At 39.3% G+C, this 16,218-nt stretch overlaps 1 protein-coding gene across 1 annotated transcript in view; it reads right to left on the bottom strand.

The window, feature by feature from the left end:
* Positions 1-14,807, bottom strand: part of CFAP97D1 (CFAP97 domain containing 1) — a 58,835-nt gene extending 44,028 nt beyond the window's left edge. The window contains exon 1 of the mRNA XM_083147579.1: positions 14,617-14,807. Coding sequence (XP_083003705.1) covers positions 14,617-14,737 — 121 coding nt within the window. The 5' untranslated portion in view covers positions 14,738-14,807. The remainder of the gene's footprint in view (positions 1-14,616) is intronic.
* Between the last annotated feature and the right edge of the window lie 1,411 nt (positions 14,808-16,218).

The raw sequence follows: 16,218 nt of genomic DNA, 5'->3' as shown, positions 1-16,218 counted from the left end.
CATGATACTGCATAACATTCTGAATAGGAGAAGAGGCACACTTGCTTCTCATGTTCTGTTCACTCCCAATGAGGGGGCTTGGCCCCTACAAAAGGGGATTTGACCCCTAAAGTGACCTCAGCTTAGGTCACTATGGTGGCCATGCAGAGTGCTGCATTCCCCTACTCCCACTGTCTGCCATGAATAGATGGTGTGTGCATGCACACACCATCTGTTCACCGCTGCCAGAGAGTGACAGGGGATCTCTCAATTGCCCCACCCCACTGCTGCCACTGGGTGGGACAGGAAGAACAGTTCCAAAATATGGGACTGCCCCATGAAATATAGGACAATTGGGTGGTATATTATAAGACAAAATATTAATACAAAAGCCAAATGTAAATTAAAAAAAAACAAGATGAATCCAAAAATAGAAATATTTTAAAACAATCCGTGTTAGAGGAGGGCAATCTGTCTCACAACCAGAGTCTGTAATTATTGTTAAAACCATTTGCTTTGTAATTTTCCCACTCTGACTAAATAAAGACCTTCACTATCTCTGTCACTGAGAATAATTGCTTTAAGAGACAAAAGCTTAAAATAAGATGCAACGAATCGTACAAGCTGAAGCAAATGTATTTCTGCCTTAAGTATAGGCTTTCACTGCAAAGTAACCTATTTATGTTACAAACATTTTGAATACTACAAACAGACCTTTATTAATTGGAATGAACAAAAAAGGACAAATGACGGAGAGTGGGAGTTCAGCCACATTTTTGGACACTCCAACTCCAATTTTACTGTAATTGCACTTGAATCCAGGCTGCAATTATTAAATGACAGTGATACTAAGTAAAGCAGTGACACTGAAATGTTATACACAGATGAAGAAGATTTCAGAATATTGTAACTCGGGTTATCATTTGCCTTTTTTTTTAAGTAGAAATGCCAGGAATCTGTGAGATAGAAATTAATGCCCTGATCTGAGCCGAAAGATCTTTCTGGCAGAAAATCAATTGCAGAAGCAGCATCAATAGCACATAAATGTTCTCTCATCCTACGTACTATAGATCACCTAAAGAATTTATGGATTTGGGGATCATGCATCCTGTGGGAATTGCTTATAAAGCTATTTTCAATATCCAATCGTAGAGAAGAATCATTCAATAATCATTTATTAATGCTTTATTTTGAAACACAATGATTTTAAAATAACACATGTAAAAAAAGTACAGCGATACCTGAAATGTTTTGTAATGTAGTCTGGAATACGTGACCTACATTGGATCCTTCTGAAGGATTGTAATGTATGTGCTTTGTGTTTTTTTGCAGTAATTCATGGAATTCTGCCAGTTCTAATGTCCTGTGGAGCTGCATGATTCTTGTGAATAAAGACTATCTTGGACCTTTATTTTTCATAGCTAAAGAACATACTTACATGTCATAATAAGGCAAAAATAATAAAAGCCGATACATGAATAATAGATTTCTGTAGTGTAAAAATTATGTGGCCCACCAAATTATCGTGATGCTTGATTTTTGCCTGTTTCCACATTTGAACTTTTTCTACCATACCCGACTTTTATGCCCCCAACTATATGCAGCAGACCTACATGATTGGAATCTGATACCTCCCTGTGCCTACGTACCTTGACTTGTTAATGTTACGCACTGTGGTACACATAAAAAATTGTAATTGCAAGTTCTACTTAAATGTGAATCAATGGGAAATAGAATATTAATGCTGAGGTGATTAAAAAAAATTAAAAAATTTGGTGATAGCAAAGCCCCACATTTTTCATTGCAAAACTTAATACAACCAATACTAACACATTTAAGGTAAAGGGGGTATGCAATGTTTCTCGATATTTCCAATCCATGGAAATATCGAGACATGAGTATACAAAGCTATACAAAGTTTAGCTGGATGGTGCAGAGCTGGACCATCATGACAGAATCTGTATCTATCTGACAGCAACACTTAACAACACATACATATTATAACATGTTGTTGGGAATGGCAGGAGGACACAGACTGCCTTCTTGGAAAGTGCAGAACTGAGAAATGGAAACATTTGCAAACAACTCCTTCACTGAGGAATCATGTGTCATATTGATGGATGATTTATATTCACATGCAGAAAATAGATGTGATTTCTATTTTCAAAAGGGTTTCGCACCTACACAACTGTATCTGTAATTTATCCTCTTCTTCAACAGGAAAGTGCTGCTCTAATAACTTTCTGACTTCGATTTTCTTTGAAAAAACAGTCACGTTCCATATTGGTGTCTCCCCAATATCTTAAATACAGTCTTTTAAAAGGGAAAACTGTCCACAGTTGTGGAGTGAGATGGCAAAAAATGACAAAAGCTCTAGAACCTGATTAAAATTTTTAAGCAATGCCGATGTTTATGCAGATGAGCATTTATCTGTAGACAGTGAATCTGCCAAGGTACACTATCGATGCCGTCTGCAATCAGCAGCAAAAAAATAGTGCTATGGATTGTTAGCGGGAGGAGGGCCACAAACAGTATCTTGCCTAGGGCCTCATGAGGTCTAAATCTGCCTCTGGCATGGAGGAACTGTAGACTGCACATCCTATGCAATGAGAGGTTCTATCTTGATGAGGCTTACCATTAGATCTAGTGTTGTTTTAGTGTCTTCCAGGTCACATGTAAGATGGCTGACCCCTAAAACTGGAGGATGGAAACTGTCAAATTTAAGGAAATTCTTTTTGTCTGTGGGTTTTTTACACATTATTGTAGTTAATGAAGAACCTGTTTTCCTTTAGGCACTCATAAGTACATTTTATGGAGCAGTTTTTCAGATAATGTTGATCCAAATGATCTGTGAGCAGCGCTTTAGGGCCATTCCAAACATTTAACAAATCGTCTATGACACGAGAAAATAAGAAAGGTGTTGGTAAATTATTTCTGCTGATAAAACAAAGTCCTATAGTAAATTTATTACTGTTCACAAAAGACAAAGCCAACGCTGATTATATGGCACTTTATGAGCTTTTTAAATAATACTGGTTGTCCAAGAAAAAATGGTTAGGAGTAAGTTCCAGTATTTAAAAAAAAGAAATAAACCAGGAGGTCAGGTATACATTGGATTATTACTTATCAGTTGAACTGCTTCCAGGACCTAATTCATATTTGTATGCAATTGCCTCTTATAATTCACACTTTTACACTAGATTCACAGCATTCCAGGGGAAAAAAAACCACGCTGAAATATGAACTATCTACAAGATGAATTCCTCAGAGAGAAAATGAATGACCTCAAAAACAATGAAAGCCGGAACAAATTAGCAAATTTGAAATGTTAAAGAAACCGGTGTTGCTTTTGACCTGCAGCCTTATATTTAGAGATTGTTTATTTTTTTGGCTCCTTCACTGTCAGCAGTCACAAACCAGAGAGAAAGCCTATTTGGCACAGCTACCGAATCCCAAAAATGTCAACCTTCCCTGAGATGTCATTCCTAAATTTCTATCATTCAATGTTAAAAGCAGAATTACAATGGCCAGTAAGAATACCATTTCAGTCTTGTTTAATGCCTCTCAGATACAGATATTATAAGATTTGTCACCTTCACTCTATTCAATCTGTGGATGAGGGACCTCATCTGCTCAGGAAACCATGCCTGGTGCCTGCATCTGGTCCTGACCTTGGCAGATCACATCTACTCTCCTCCCCGGCAACCTAAAAATCTTCCAACTCCGTTTGGCTTTCTATCATTGCCTAATAGGTTTGTAGATGTTCTTTGAATTTTTTTTTTGCACACTGTTTTCTGATGTCTACTAATTCATAAATTATGCTCAGTAGACTTAGTTATGTTCTGCTCAATTTCAGCGATAATGTGGACCTGTTTTTTTAGTTTATCTATGTTTACAAATGTTTAGGTTTGTTTTATGGTCCCTTAACTGGCTTTAAACATATTTCCTTGTGGCCTTGACCTTTTGCTTTCAGTTCTTTACTAACTTTATTACTACTGTACCTAATGTTAAGCTTAATTTTATAATTAATATCTGTAAATCTATGAAGAGAGTTGTGATATTTCCACCTATCACTTCATATTTGAACTCAAGGGATTATAGACTGTGTATTAACTAGGCTTTTTATTAATCATAGCTTTTATTCTCAATCGTGAGCTCCCATTTCTTTGGAGCTCCACATTTTATGGTTGAATAGCAGGTGTTTTGGGGTATATCTCTGTTCACTTATTCCTTCTTTACTTTTTTCACAATTCAATGTTTCGTATTTGATTATTTTCAGGGTTTTTTTTATTACTATTTTCCTTTTTTCTTTCCCTATTCTTTTTTTCTTCTCTCTACCTTTTCCTCTTATCTTCTTGTTCCTTTTTTAAATGTAGTCTAAGATTTCTCATAGCTACCTGCCTGGGCATCCTTTCTATAGCCTTCCACAATGCCTCCAATGTTCATCCATCAACACTGAAGACCTTAACAATCCACAAAAAACCTCACATCTTCACATGTCCTTTTGAAAATTATTGGGCTTTGTCATTTTTTTTAACAGAGAATCACCCGAAGAAAGACTCTCACCCGTTATTGTCCTCCAAAACTTTCCCCATGATATGCGAACCATGTCTCAAAATGCAATGAAGTTGCTCTTTTGTCTCAGAAGTTCCCTCCCTTATAAATTTCTAGATTCTAAATGTGACTGAGATATATTATGTTACAAGGAAGGATCAGATATGAGGCGATTACTCTAGCTACTATGTAGACTTCTCTAGCTACCCTAAGACTGGCCAATCTAATTTTTAAAAATTCTTTCACAAACTGTTACTTTATCGTAAAGACAAAACCTTGATAGGCAGAAACTTTAGCATCCTACTCATTCCCCTTTTGGATAAATCAGGCTCCTAACCAACAAGGTCTTCTCCATCAACATTGTTAAAAAATATAGCCAAGACTGTAGTTTTTACTGTGCCACATGATACCACATAATATAGATTTGTTCCTCTGTTGTGTCTACCTCTCCCAGACTCTGCCACAGTCCAGAATAGTCCCTAACACTTAGTAATACCATTCCATTTTAATACCAACTTTTCATTTGTTTGAATCTAAAGAGAATAGGTCTCCATGCAGACTTATAACCCTTTCAGACCGAACTCTCAACCCAGGATATTGCTGGGTCATTATGTCACCAACGATACTCCAGGGTGAGCAACCCGCAATTTTAACCATGGTCACAACCATGGTTGAATACGGCTCTGACCCAGGTCAAGGTGCAGTGTGAATAGCTAACCTGTGTCGAGCGACCCGGGTCCTTTTCACAGTATGGAGAAGGTAGTGCTGTCAGCTCCAAGCGCTGCCTCTTCCCCCACCCCCTGATGATGTGACGCCACTCTGCCTCACCCCCGTGTGATGTCAGCGATCTGGCAATAAGCTGGGGTGGACATGGAGCTTTCAGACTGCAAATGCCGAGTCCTGGGGTGGGCCCATGTCCTAAACTATTCCTAGTTACCTGTCTTTGCCTTATCCCTTTGAACTGTGTTTGGTGACTCCTAGCTTGATACCACCTTCCCGATGACCTTATTCTGCCTAAGGCTGTTGGGGGTTCCTGAGTCAGGGCTCAGACATCAAGTTTTCCTTCTGAGATAACAAAAGTTGCTTATGTCATCTAGTTGCATGGACTTCATTATGGTAAAGGAATGACCCTCTGGTCAATAACAGTGCAGATTACCGAGCAACCTTCAATGAACCCAGGTGCTAGGTAATCTGCAGCTGCAAGGCCACCAATCTGTTGGACAGCATTTCGTGCTATTTCGTGCCCTTGCCTCTGAATTAGAGTGGGACATTTAAGCTCTGATAGCTGCATTTGTGAAGATCTTTCATAACAAATCAAGGATGTTCTGGACTGTACTGTGGTGAACCAGGACAGGCTCAAGGGTTAAGTATCTTGATGTCTATATCACTGAAACCTATTCAGCCCCTTAAGCAAATTTTGTCCCTATGTTTAAAACTGTAGCACTGGATATTGATAGTAGGATTTTATGTATAACTTTTTTTATGATTATTATATCCAGTATTATTTTTCAGGAAAAATAGGTCCAGGAACTCCAGATCTGGGGTGGATCAATTAAATAAAGAGAAAGAGAGGGAGAGGGAGAGAGGGAGAGAGAGAGAGGGAGAGAGAGAGAGGGAGAGAGAGAGAGGGGGAGAGAGAGGGGGGAGAGGGAGAGAGAGAGGTATATATTCTTTTAACAAATCTAGACACTCCAAGGGGACTTTAAAATACCCAGTTCCTGATGATATCATATTTATTTTGAGGTTTAGGAACTGAGTCCCTGCTGGTTCCTGCTGAAAAATAGCACTGAATATATTTTTTCCAGACTTTCCCAATCTTGGTATCTCACGTGACTCTTGTAAAAAAAAACATGTTACTAATTTATATGGGCTAGTCATAAACCATGCGTCAGGCGATTGATTCACAACAAAGGTACTGACTTAAATGGGGGTCTAGAGCTTCCTATTCTACAATCCTGTTATGTACAGTAGCATGTCACTTTAATAATGCTATGAGAGTAAGAAAATTGGTAGACTTTCAGAATTCCTTGTTTCAAAAAGGTATGATTGTTACTTTGGATTGGCTTCCCAGGGATCATAGTCCAGCATTGGTTTACTCAGTTACCACCATTATCTTCGCAACTATTGGATAACTCAGGGACTACCCATAATCTTTTCCCTTACCCTTCTCCACTGACCACAATATGGGATCATCCCCGGTTCCTCCGAAGTAGTGACAGCAGAATGACAGCACCATGGTGTGACCGTAGTATAGATAGGTATATATAGGCTTCTCAAAGTTGGTTTTGTCCATTGTTCCACGGATGCCTCTGCCTTCCCTCCTCCTGTCTGTTCCAGTATCATTAAATTATCTGGTGATGACCATTGGTTTTAACACTATGACAAACCTAATCTACCCCCAGGTTGTTATGTTTATTGACTGAAATTCTATCACAGTTCAGTTGCTTGACCAAGAGGGCTTCACTGTCATCACTGTTGCCTTCTGGTGGTTAGCAATACTGACAATCATGAGAGTGTGTCTACACCAGCTTACAGCCCGGATTTCAGTTCCTGACCAAGACACGGTCATGGGGAGTTTTTACATTATCCCTGTGTTTGAGTTTAATTGTCTTACTAACCTTAGTATGTACAGTATGTGTGTCTATCTGATAGGAAAAATACATTGTAAGCTGCGGAATAGGTGTGTGCACAATATACATAACTGTCACTTAAAAAAATTCTACAATTTGTAGCCCGATTAATAACAGCAGCTGTTATCAGAATGTCTGTCACCATGGGGAATAAGTCTCTTGCTCTGTCTAGCACCAGATGAGAAAAGGAGTTCAATCGAAATAAATGGAGAAGGACAGTTGTGGTTGCCAAAGGCTCTATTGAATTTCTACAGCGGTTCATCTTTAATTTCTCTGTCTTCCGCTATCTTTTCTTATCACAACTAAACAACACTATAAGTCACTAGAAAGAAATGCCAGTCACAACTGGCTGCTTTCTTATTGGTGGCCGATAATACTTCTGCCTAAGTGTTCATATTGTATGCTTTCCCCACCCCCAGTCAATGGAAATGACAGGATGTGAGTAAATATGGCTTACCAGGGCTGGGAGTGCAAGGGAGGAGTAACCATGTTCCCCTTGTTACTTCTAGGGTTCCCCACACCTCATAGATAATAATGTCACCTGGAGAAGACCATATTTACCTTCTGTTCATGTCAATGCATGTTATTGTTTTTTTATCCTGACTCCCTCAATGTATAGCACCATGTAATACACTGCTTTAAATGGATTATAATATTAATAATGCATACCACTTCATAGTTATGTATTATGATAAAAAAAAACATACTTGCACCCTGCATTAATATCACTGATTCATGAAATTATCCCTTTTTTGGAGAGATTTGCACTGAAGCTGTATAATTTGAATTCTGAAAGTGCATATTTTATTTTATTTTCTTATGTAAGGCTTCGGGTAGAAATCCACATTGTTGGGTTTGTTGAATGTGCCCCTTAATAAGATCATATTTGGGCAATGAAAAATACATGATTGAAATAATTTAAGGCCTCCTGCAAAATTGACAGTTGATGTTGAACCTGACTGAATCAATCTGTCACATTACTGCCTTGCAGCTGTTGCAGATTTCCATTACTGCTTGCACTACACACATTACATTATATTGGTGGCAGCTGTCATAATGCACAAACATTCCCTCTCTTGCTTCCCTAATTTAATTAACTCATTTTCTGCCAGGCAGTCTGCTCCTCAATGCATCACAAAAACCACTAGTTTTAAAGTGGACAATAACAAATATATCAGGGTAGTTGTCTTCATCAGTTCTAACAAAATAGATCACATTTGTTTTCTCAACTAGTATTATGATTCAATAAAGGAAAACAAATTGTCCAATGAAATGAAAGGCCCATGGATTGAATAAAAATATAAACATCTCCTAACATATTTAAATCCAACTATAGAGTTATTCCATTAACCCCAAATCCTCAGGTTTTCAGTAGCTGGGTATACATAGCAAGCAGGACATTTTACCATCCAAAATTGTTAAAAAGCTCACTTTATTTTCATGAAGAGATTAGCATATGTGTATACAAATGTCACCAAATAATTGCTCAGAAGTCTGTGATTGAGTCCCCTAATGGACCACTTTGAAGACCATACATCAAGACACCACCACCATACTCCTGAGAAATGTACTATTTACAGAAGCTTACCATCAGGCTGCCTTTATCGGTCCATTTATTACTCTAAACAATATCACCTGCAGCTCCACCATGCACATGTGACTGATGTAGGTGTGCATTCCAGCCTGAAACACTTCCTCAAGTCTCCAACTCCACTATGAATAACATCACCACGTAAATGCGTACATGTGATCCACTGCAGAACATAAGCTCTTTCTCATATATGGGCCCATTTATCAACGAGTGATACAAAACTGTTGTGGGTTAAACTTGTTGCATATGATAAATGGTACTCCAGCCAACCAGCTGTGTGTGAAAAATTGTCTGGAGCACCATTTATCATTGACAATGAGTTGTATTGTTTAGAGTGGCAGTTGGTCTAGCTCCTCTAGGGGAGAGATGTAGGGGAGAGGCTGCATTTATAAGCTGTCACTTAGTAAATAAAACCCACATGCAATTAGGAACCACCCTTTGCTTACTTGCTGGTGACATTTTGTACCATTCAGAAAATGTCAGGATTCTTGTATTAATATTCTGAGTGTAGACATAACAATACATCTCAACTGTACAATACTCTAACCTGAGCAACCGGAAACACTTTTTAATATTTTTCATATTCATAGGGACAGTGAATGTATGACATATGGTAACCACATGGCAACAATTTTCCACCATGCCCTCCATATTGAACAGAAAAGACAAAGAGCAAGCTATTAAACTAATACTAGGAATCAGGGACAGACTGGGGGTAAATCAATCGTAGTACTGTACTATACACATGCACAGCAACGGGTGATGGCCTTTTCTCAATGAATAATAGTATCCTGGCCTTGTGACATGCGCCCTTTCTCTGTATGAAGGGCAGCCAAGCAGAGTGCTGTGAGGCCAGCTCCTCTCTCTGGGTGCCATACGGCCTGACCAGCCCATTAAGCCATTGGCTCTTCTGGCATTCATATTTACTGTACATGGTGTTCACATGGCCAATCCGGAGTTGCTAGGAATATCTGGTACATGCATATGGACAGGGTTCTTCTTGGTCCATTAGAAAGTCTGAATTGATACCTATCTGCTTCTATCTAGTTTCCAGTCATTTTAGATATGTGAAAACGTGATGAAAATTATGTAAACTAGATTGAATCAACTTTTAAGGCACAATTCCCATCTCCGCAGTGACAGCATACTGTGTTGCCCTATTTCTGCCAACAAAACATGGGGCATGTTGTATTATGTTTCCATTTAATCAACTAAATTAATTGAAGTTTAATGCCATCAAAGTATTTAAAAAAAGCTAAATATGAGTATATTACACTTTCATATACTGCCCAAATGCACTTCTATATATGCACAAAAGGCCAGTCATATACTGTACATAGGCACCACTGTTAGGAGTCCCAGTGGACTGCAAGACTGATTGAAATATACTTGCTGGAGTAACAGACAAACGGAGGCTGGATGGATGTAACTCACTGCTTTTTCAGGATAATAAATCAGGAACAGGTACAGGTATCAGAACAGGAACAGGTATTAGGAATCAGGTAACAGGACTCAGGTACAAAAAACAGGTAACAGGACTCAGGTACAGGAACCAGGTAACATGACTCAGACGTTCAGACAAGGCTGGGAAAACTATAACTGGCCCTGAGCTCAGGGCAAATGCAGCTTTTTAAAACCAGCACAAACCAATCGCTGCAGCACACAGAGACAGGCCCCTTAATGATCAATATGTGCTGCAGCTGGGAATGGCATTCTGAGAACAGCCCAGTCCAGCTAATTACACCAGCTGGAACTGCTCTCAGAAGCCACAGTTCTGCAGGCAGAACCCAACAGCAGCACCTCTGGCCACCCATAGGTACTGCAGACCAATAAATGATTGCAGCACCTCTGGCCACACAGAGGTACTGCAAGGTGAATATAACAACAGCAGCACCTCTGTATAACCAGAGGCACTGCAGACCAAACAAGACATTAATGGCAGTCCTGACAACCACAGGTGTTATGCATATGCAACACAAAGACACAACCCAGTGCCAGCCATATACTAAACAGAGACACGCCCAGTGTTGTTCAAATATAGCACAGAAGCTATAATCCCCATTACCAGCCATACACTACACAGGAGCACTTTCCAGTGTCATTGATGTATTAGACCCTTGATGGCTAACCTTGGCACTCCAGATGTTGTTGAACTACACATCCCAGCATGCTCTTCTACAGTTGTGCTATTTGGCCATGCTAAAACTGAAGCAGGACCTGCTGGGATGTGTAGTTCAACAACCTCTTGAGTGTCAAGGTTAGCATCACTGTACTAGACAGAGACACATCCATTATAGTTCAAATATAGCACAGAAGCTATAATACCGATAACCAGTCATGCACTGTACAGGATCACTTTCCAGTGCCAATGATATACTACACAGAGACTCATCCAGTGTCATTCAAATATAACACAGAAGTTATATACCCCAATCACTTCAAATACCGCACAGAACAACTTTCTAGTGCAAGCCATAAATGACACAGTAACACCAGCCAGAACCATTCATACACAGCACTGTGCCAACCCCACAATACCAGCCAGTCATAATCAGATCAGTGGCACCCCCTTAGTGAGAGTGAGAGGATGGCATCACTAATTAATATTGTGAACAATATCGTTCAGTGTGTGTATGCACTAGATCATTTGTCCATGAACACGTTAACAATATAGGAGGTGCTGCAACTCATATAGTGTGTTGGCCCATAGGTCACTATAGAACCGCTAGTGGTGCTAGAACTTATTCTCACAGATACAATAGATATTTGACAGAGTATAGATTGCTGCTTCTTACACAGGGTGTGTACCCTTAAGTTGCAAAAATTGAGACAACCACAAAAAATGCAGCTGCCACTTTAAGAAGCGCAGTCTTACTCAATAAATTATTCACACATTATAATCATAAATAATATAATAATATTTATTAAAAAAGAAACAATTCATATGAAGCTTTGATTCTTAAAGTGCACTACAATCATAGACAAACAAGACTCACAATACACAGTTTAAAAGTTCCTCCAGAGGCAGTAGCAGTATTATAGTTACCAGTCCAGTGTAATTGTAAATTCCAATAGCTGTAAAGATGTTGCCTCTTTTGATTATGGTATTGGGTCAGTCTCTCCACTCATTTACCAGAAATGCTCTCCGGATAATTTGCAGGACAAGAATACTGCTGCAGTGGGCAGACCTCAGGATGTTGACATCCACCAGCTTGTATATAACAGTTGGTCCGCGGGAACTAGTAAAACAAGGCTCTCACAAAAATGCGTTTCTCCGCCTGTGTCACAACTCGGCGGCTTCCTCAGTTTCCTCAAACATCCTGAGGTCTGCCCACTGCAGCTGTATTCTTGTCCTGCAAATTATCCGGTGTCCATTTCTGGTAAATCAGTGGAGAGACTGACCCAATACCATAATAAAAAGGCGCAACATCTTTACAGCTATTGGAATTTACAATTATGCGGGACTGGTATTTATAATACTGTTCTGCCTCTGGAGGAACTTTTAAACTATTTAAAGCCTCTTATATATTTTTAGCCTTTATAGAAAGCCGCAATTACCCTTTATCAATTAATTGTCATAAGTGTTGTGAGTCTTGTTTGTCTATGATAGTTGTCCTAATTAAGTGCACTTTAAGAATTGAAGCTTTATATGAATTGTTTCTTTTTTAATAAATATTATTATATTATTTATGATTATAATGTGTGAATAATTTATTGAGTAAGACTGCGCTTCTTAAAGTGGCAGCTACATTTTTTTGTGGTTGTCACAATCTCTATTTTTTTCATATAGTGTGTACCCAGCTTAACCGGGGTATTTAAATAGGTGTAGAATTTTTCAACAGTCGAAAAATTTACCTATTCAATTAAAGTGACGATTTTTCGACTGTGGTATAAAATCTGGTATGGTCGAAAAACACGAGGAATGGCAAATTACTAGTCTTTGACTAATTTTCAGTCATGTTTCATTAGTCAAAACATGACTAAAAATCTGCCGAAAATGGCCGCAATTGAATAGGAAAGTCCGTTGTTTCGGCTAGCCAAACTGAATAGACTGAATTGAATACCCCCCCCCCCCCCAAAGTTTCTCTGCACTGCAAGTTCCACCTGCAGTGCAACATGGTTTTGCCCAATTGCATGCTTTTTTACTTTACTTACAATCATGACTCAGGCCCAGAGTACAGAAATGTTATTTTTCAGCAGTAAGCAATGTGTAGTTTTTCATGATATCTGTACCTACAGTATGTTCACAGATGTACTTATGATAGCCACAAGGGCATCAGTTTAGATATCCAGTTTGGCTGTTAGTCAAACTTTAAACACAAACACTTGTAAATGTTACTATATGTTATATTTAATGAGTCATGTATTTACCAAAAACAGTTATATATCCAATTGAAAAACACTTGTGGCTATTCTGGTATTATGCATCTTTCAATTTGTATGTTTTTTGTTTTAGTTTCTAGGTTACATTTAAAATATCCATGGACTGCATTTCCTGCACACAAACCACTTCTCAAATGGATCTGTAGGCCTGATTCAGATCTTCAGCATCTTTGGATGCTGCTTCTGTGCGGAAATATGCCAATGCTGCAGGAGATGTCTAGTGTTATAAAGCTGCAGCATCGGATCATCTGCATGACAATCAGTCTTAAGGTGCGTACACACGTACAGATTTTCTGTCTGATCTATCTGGTGGGAACAAAAACCTGGAAATGTATGGGAGCAAACACTTGAAAACAGACAGTGATCAGTCAGACAAATCATTTAAATCATTCTGATATAACAAATCTATCAAAGCATATATTTTTTTCTGTTTTCCTGCATTTGGGTGGAAATTTTTGATTGTCCTATGCTCCCATACATTTCCAGGTTTTTGTTCTCATCAGATAGATCAGACGGAAAATCTGTGCGTGTGTACGCACCTATAGGAGTAAAAAAGAATTTGATGGCAGATAAGAACCTCTTGACCCATCTAGTCAGCTCTATTTCTCTTTTTGTCAACTTCAACCCAATTTGTTCTTTAGGAGTAACCGGGTGTGGTAAGACACAGACACCATCTGGTTTCTGCACACCTCAAAATGGGGCCAATTGTGGTACAAATATCAATTGTGATATTTGTACCACAATTGAAATGAATGTGGCCATAAATGTCAGTATTGTTTCTACAGTTATGCTAATAACTTTACTGAACAGGTTCATTAAAATTAATGTGAAAATGTTACTGGAGTTTTTAAAAAGAATAGTCTGACACTTGGGAACATGTCTGTAGCTATTAGGGAATCACAAATGATTCTGCATTGATTTCCCATGGCCCCAATGCTCCTCAAAAGTATTAATTGTTTTATTTATATATCAATAGAGATTCTAAACCCAGACTTCTAAATGTCTATTGATGTGATAAAAAAGTAAATTAACTGCTGGGGGCCCCTATGCAAATGGAAACAAACATGATTTTTTTTTTTACAGGATTATTTGGAATACACAACATCTGTAATATATATGATAAATAAATGTCTGACTATACAGTTTGGCTAATAGTAATAAAAATAACCTGACATAGTTACCCTCATTTATTTAAATGGAATTTATACATGTTGTGCACACACACACACACACACACACACACACACTCACACATATACACACACACCGAAATGAATGGGCAAGTAATCATAAACTTTGCTTATATAGTACAAACAAATTATGCAGCACAGAGCATATCTCAGCAAATCTATCTATCTATCTATCTATCTATCTATCTATCTATCTATCTATCTATCTATCATTGAAACAAACAAACAAACAAACATATTTGTATTACATGAGGTTAATGCAACAGAAAATTTATATATGTAAACATACCATTTCTCACTCGTGACATGTGGCATTGATAGTGGTAGCCGTCCCATTTTTTCTTCAGATTGCTATTTTTTCTTTGATTGCTAACTATTGCAGGGAAGGCCAAATAATCTACAGTGTTCATTCTTTTTCAATCACAGGTAAGAAGTGAGCAGCTGATTCACTGGGTGGCATCACGTAACTATTCTTGGATGGGTTACTATGGCAACTCCTAATGTGACATCAGTGATGAGAGGCATTCCAGGCAAGTCAAATTGCACTGTGCAGTCTTGTAATGGGGTACCAGGATCTGTGCATAAAAGCAAATTTATATCTATTATGTTTTAAGTAAAGCAATGACAAGTAGAATGAGAGCAAAATAGAAATATAGTGTTTCATGATGTAAAAATGCTTACCCACCTATATTATATGTTCCTTAGCTACCAATACTAATTCTTCTGTCAAATCTATTTGGACTATTATTGATTTTATTTACCCCAGTTGGTACTCTTTACCTAGAACGGCGCCCACGATGTCCATCGCAGTCATCGGGGGTAAAAAATCGCGGGCATCGCGGCTATCGCATGCACTAAAAAAACGGGTGCGACGCGATGCCCATAGGGATCAATGTTAAAAGTGTGATTGGACGCGATTTTACTGTTCAATGCCTCAATGCCCGTGATTTTTCCATAGGAAACAATGTTTAATGGGCCACAGAGCCCTAATAGTCCCCCTGAAGTCTGAAATGGCCCCCACAATTGTTAACGCCACCCCACGATCAACGTGAACCCGAAGCGTGGCGAGCGCAGCGAGCCCGCGAGGGGCGGCGGTACGTGTCCTCCGACCTTTTCATACCCCCACTATCCACGTCGGCGTGGAGTTGAGAATAGAATAGTGTGGCGAGCGCAGCGAGCCACCGAGCCCGAAGCGTGGCGAGCGCACGCGGATACCTGTGAAGCCCGCGAAGGGACGCGTTTACCTGTGAAGGTATCCGCGTCCGCTCGTCACGCTTCGGGCTCGGTGGCTCGCCACACTATTCTATTCTATTCTCAACGACGTGGATAGTGGGGGTATGAAAAGGTCGGAGGACGCGTACCGCCGCCGCTCGCCACGCTTCGGGTTCACGTTGATCGTGGGGTGGCGTTAACAATTGTGGGGGCCATTTCACACTTCAGGGGGACTATTTGGGCTCTGTGGCCCATTTAACATTGTTTTCTATGGAAAAATCGCGGGCATTGAGGCATTGAACAGTAAAATCGTGTCCAATCACACTGTCCCCTATGGGAAATCACGGGCATCGCGGGCATCGCGTCGCACCCGTTTTTTAGTGCATTTGATGGCCGCGATGCCCGCGATGGGCGCCGTGCTAGGTAAAGAGTACCCCCCAGTTTAGTTAGAGGACTGTTCTCATTATGAGCCAGATGCACTAAGCTTCAAAAAAGTGACAAAGTGGAGAGTGATAAACTACCAGCCAGTCAGCTCTGAGTTTGAAAGATGACAGAAAGAATGTGATTGGCTGGTTGTTTATCACTCTCCACTTTCCAAAGCAACAAATCAACGACTCTCATGCCATAGACTATTCTAGAAATACTAGATGTTTCTTTCCACTCAAGGATAACTAGAAGC

The sequence above is a fragment of the Crinia signifera genome, chromosome 6 (genome assembly GCF_055691185.1).
Source record: "Crinia signifera chromosome 6, ASM5569118v1, whole genome shotgun sequence".
NCBI classification, from domain to species: domain Eukaryota; kingdom Metazoa; phylum Chordata; class Amphibia; order Anura; family Myobatrachidae; genus Crinia; species Crinia signifera.
Note: the sequence above shows the minus strand (reverse complement) of the source record. Positions and strands in the feature narration are given on the sequence as shown.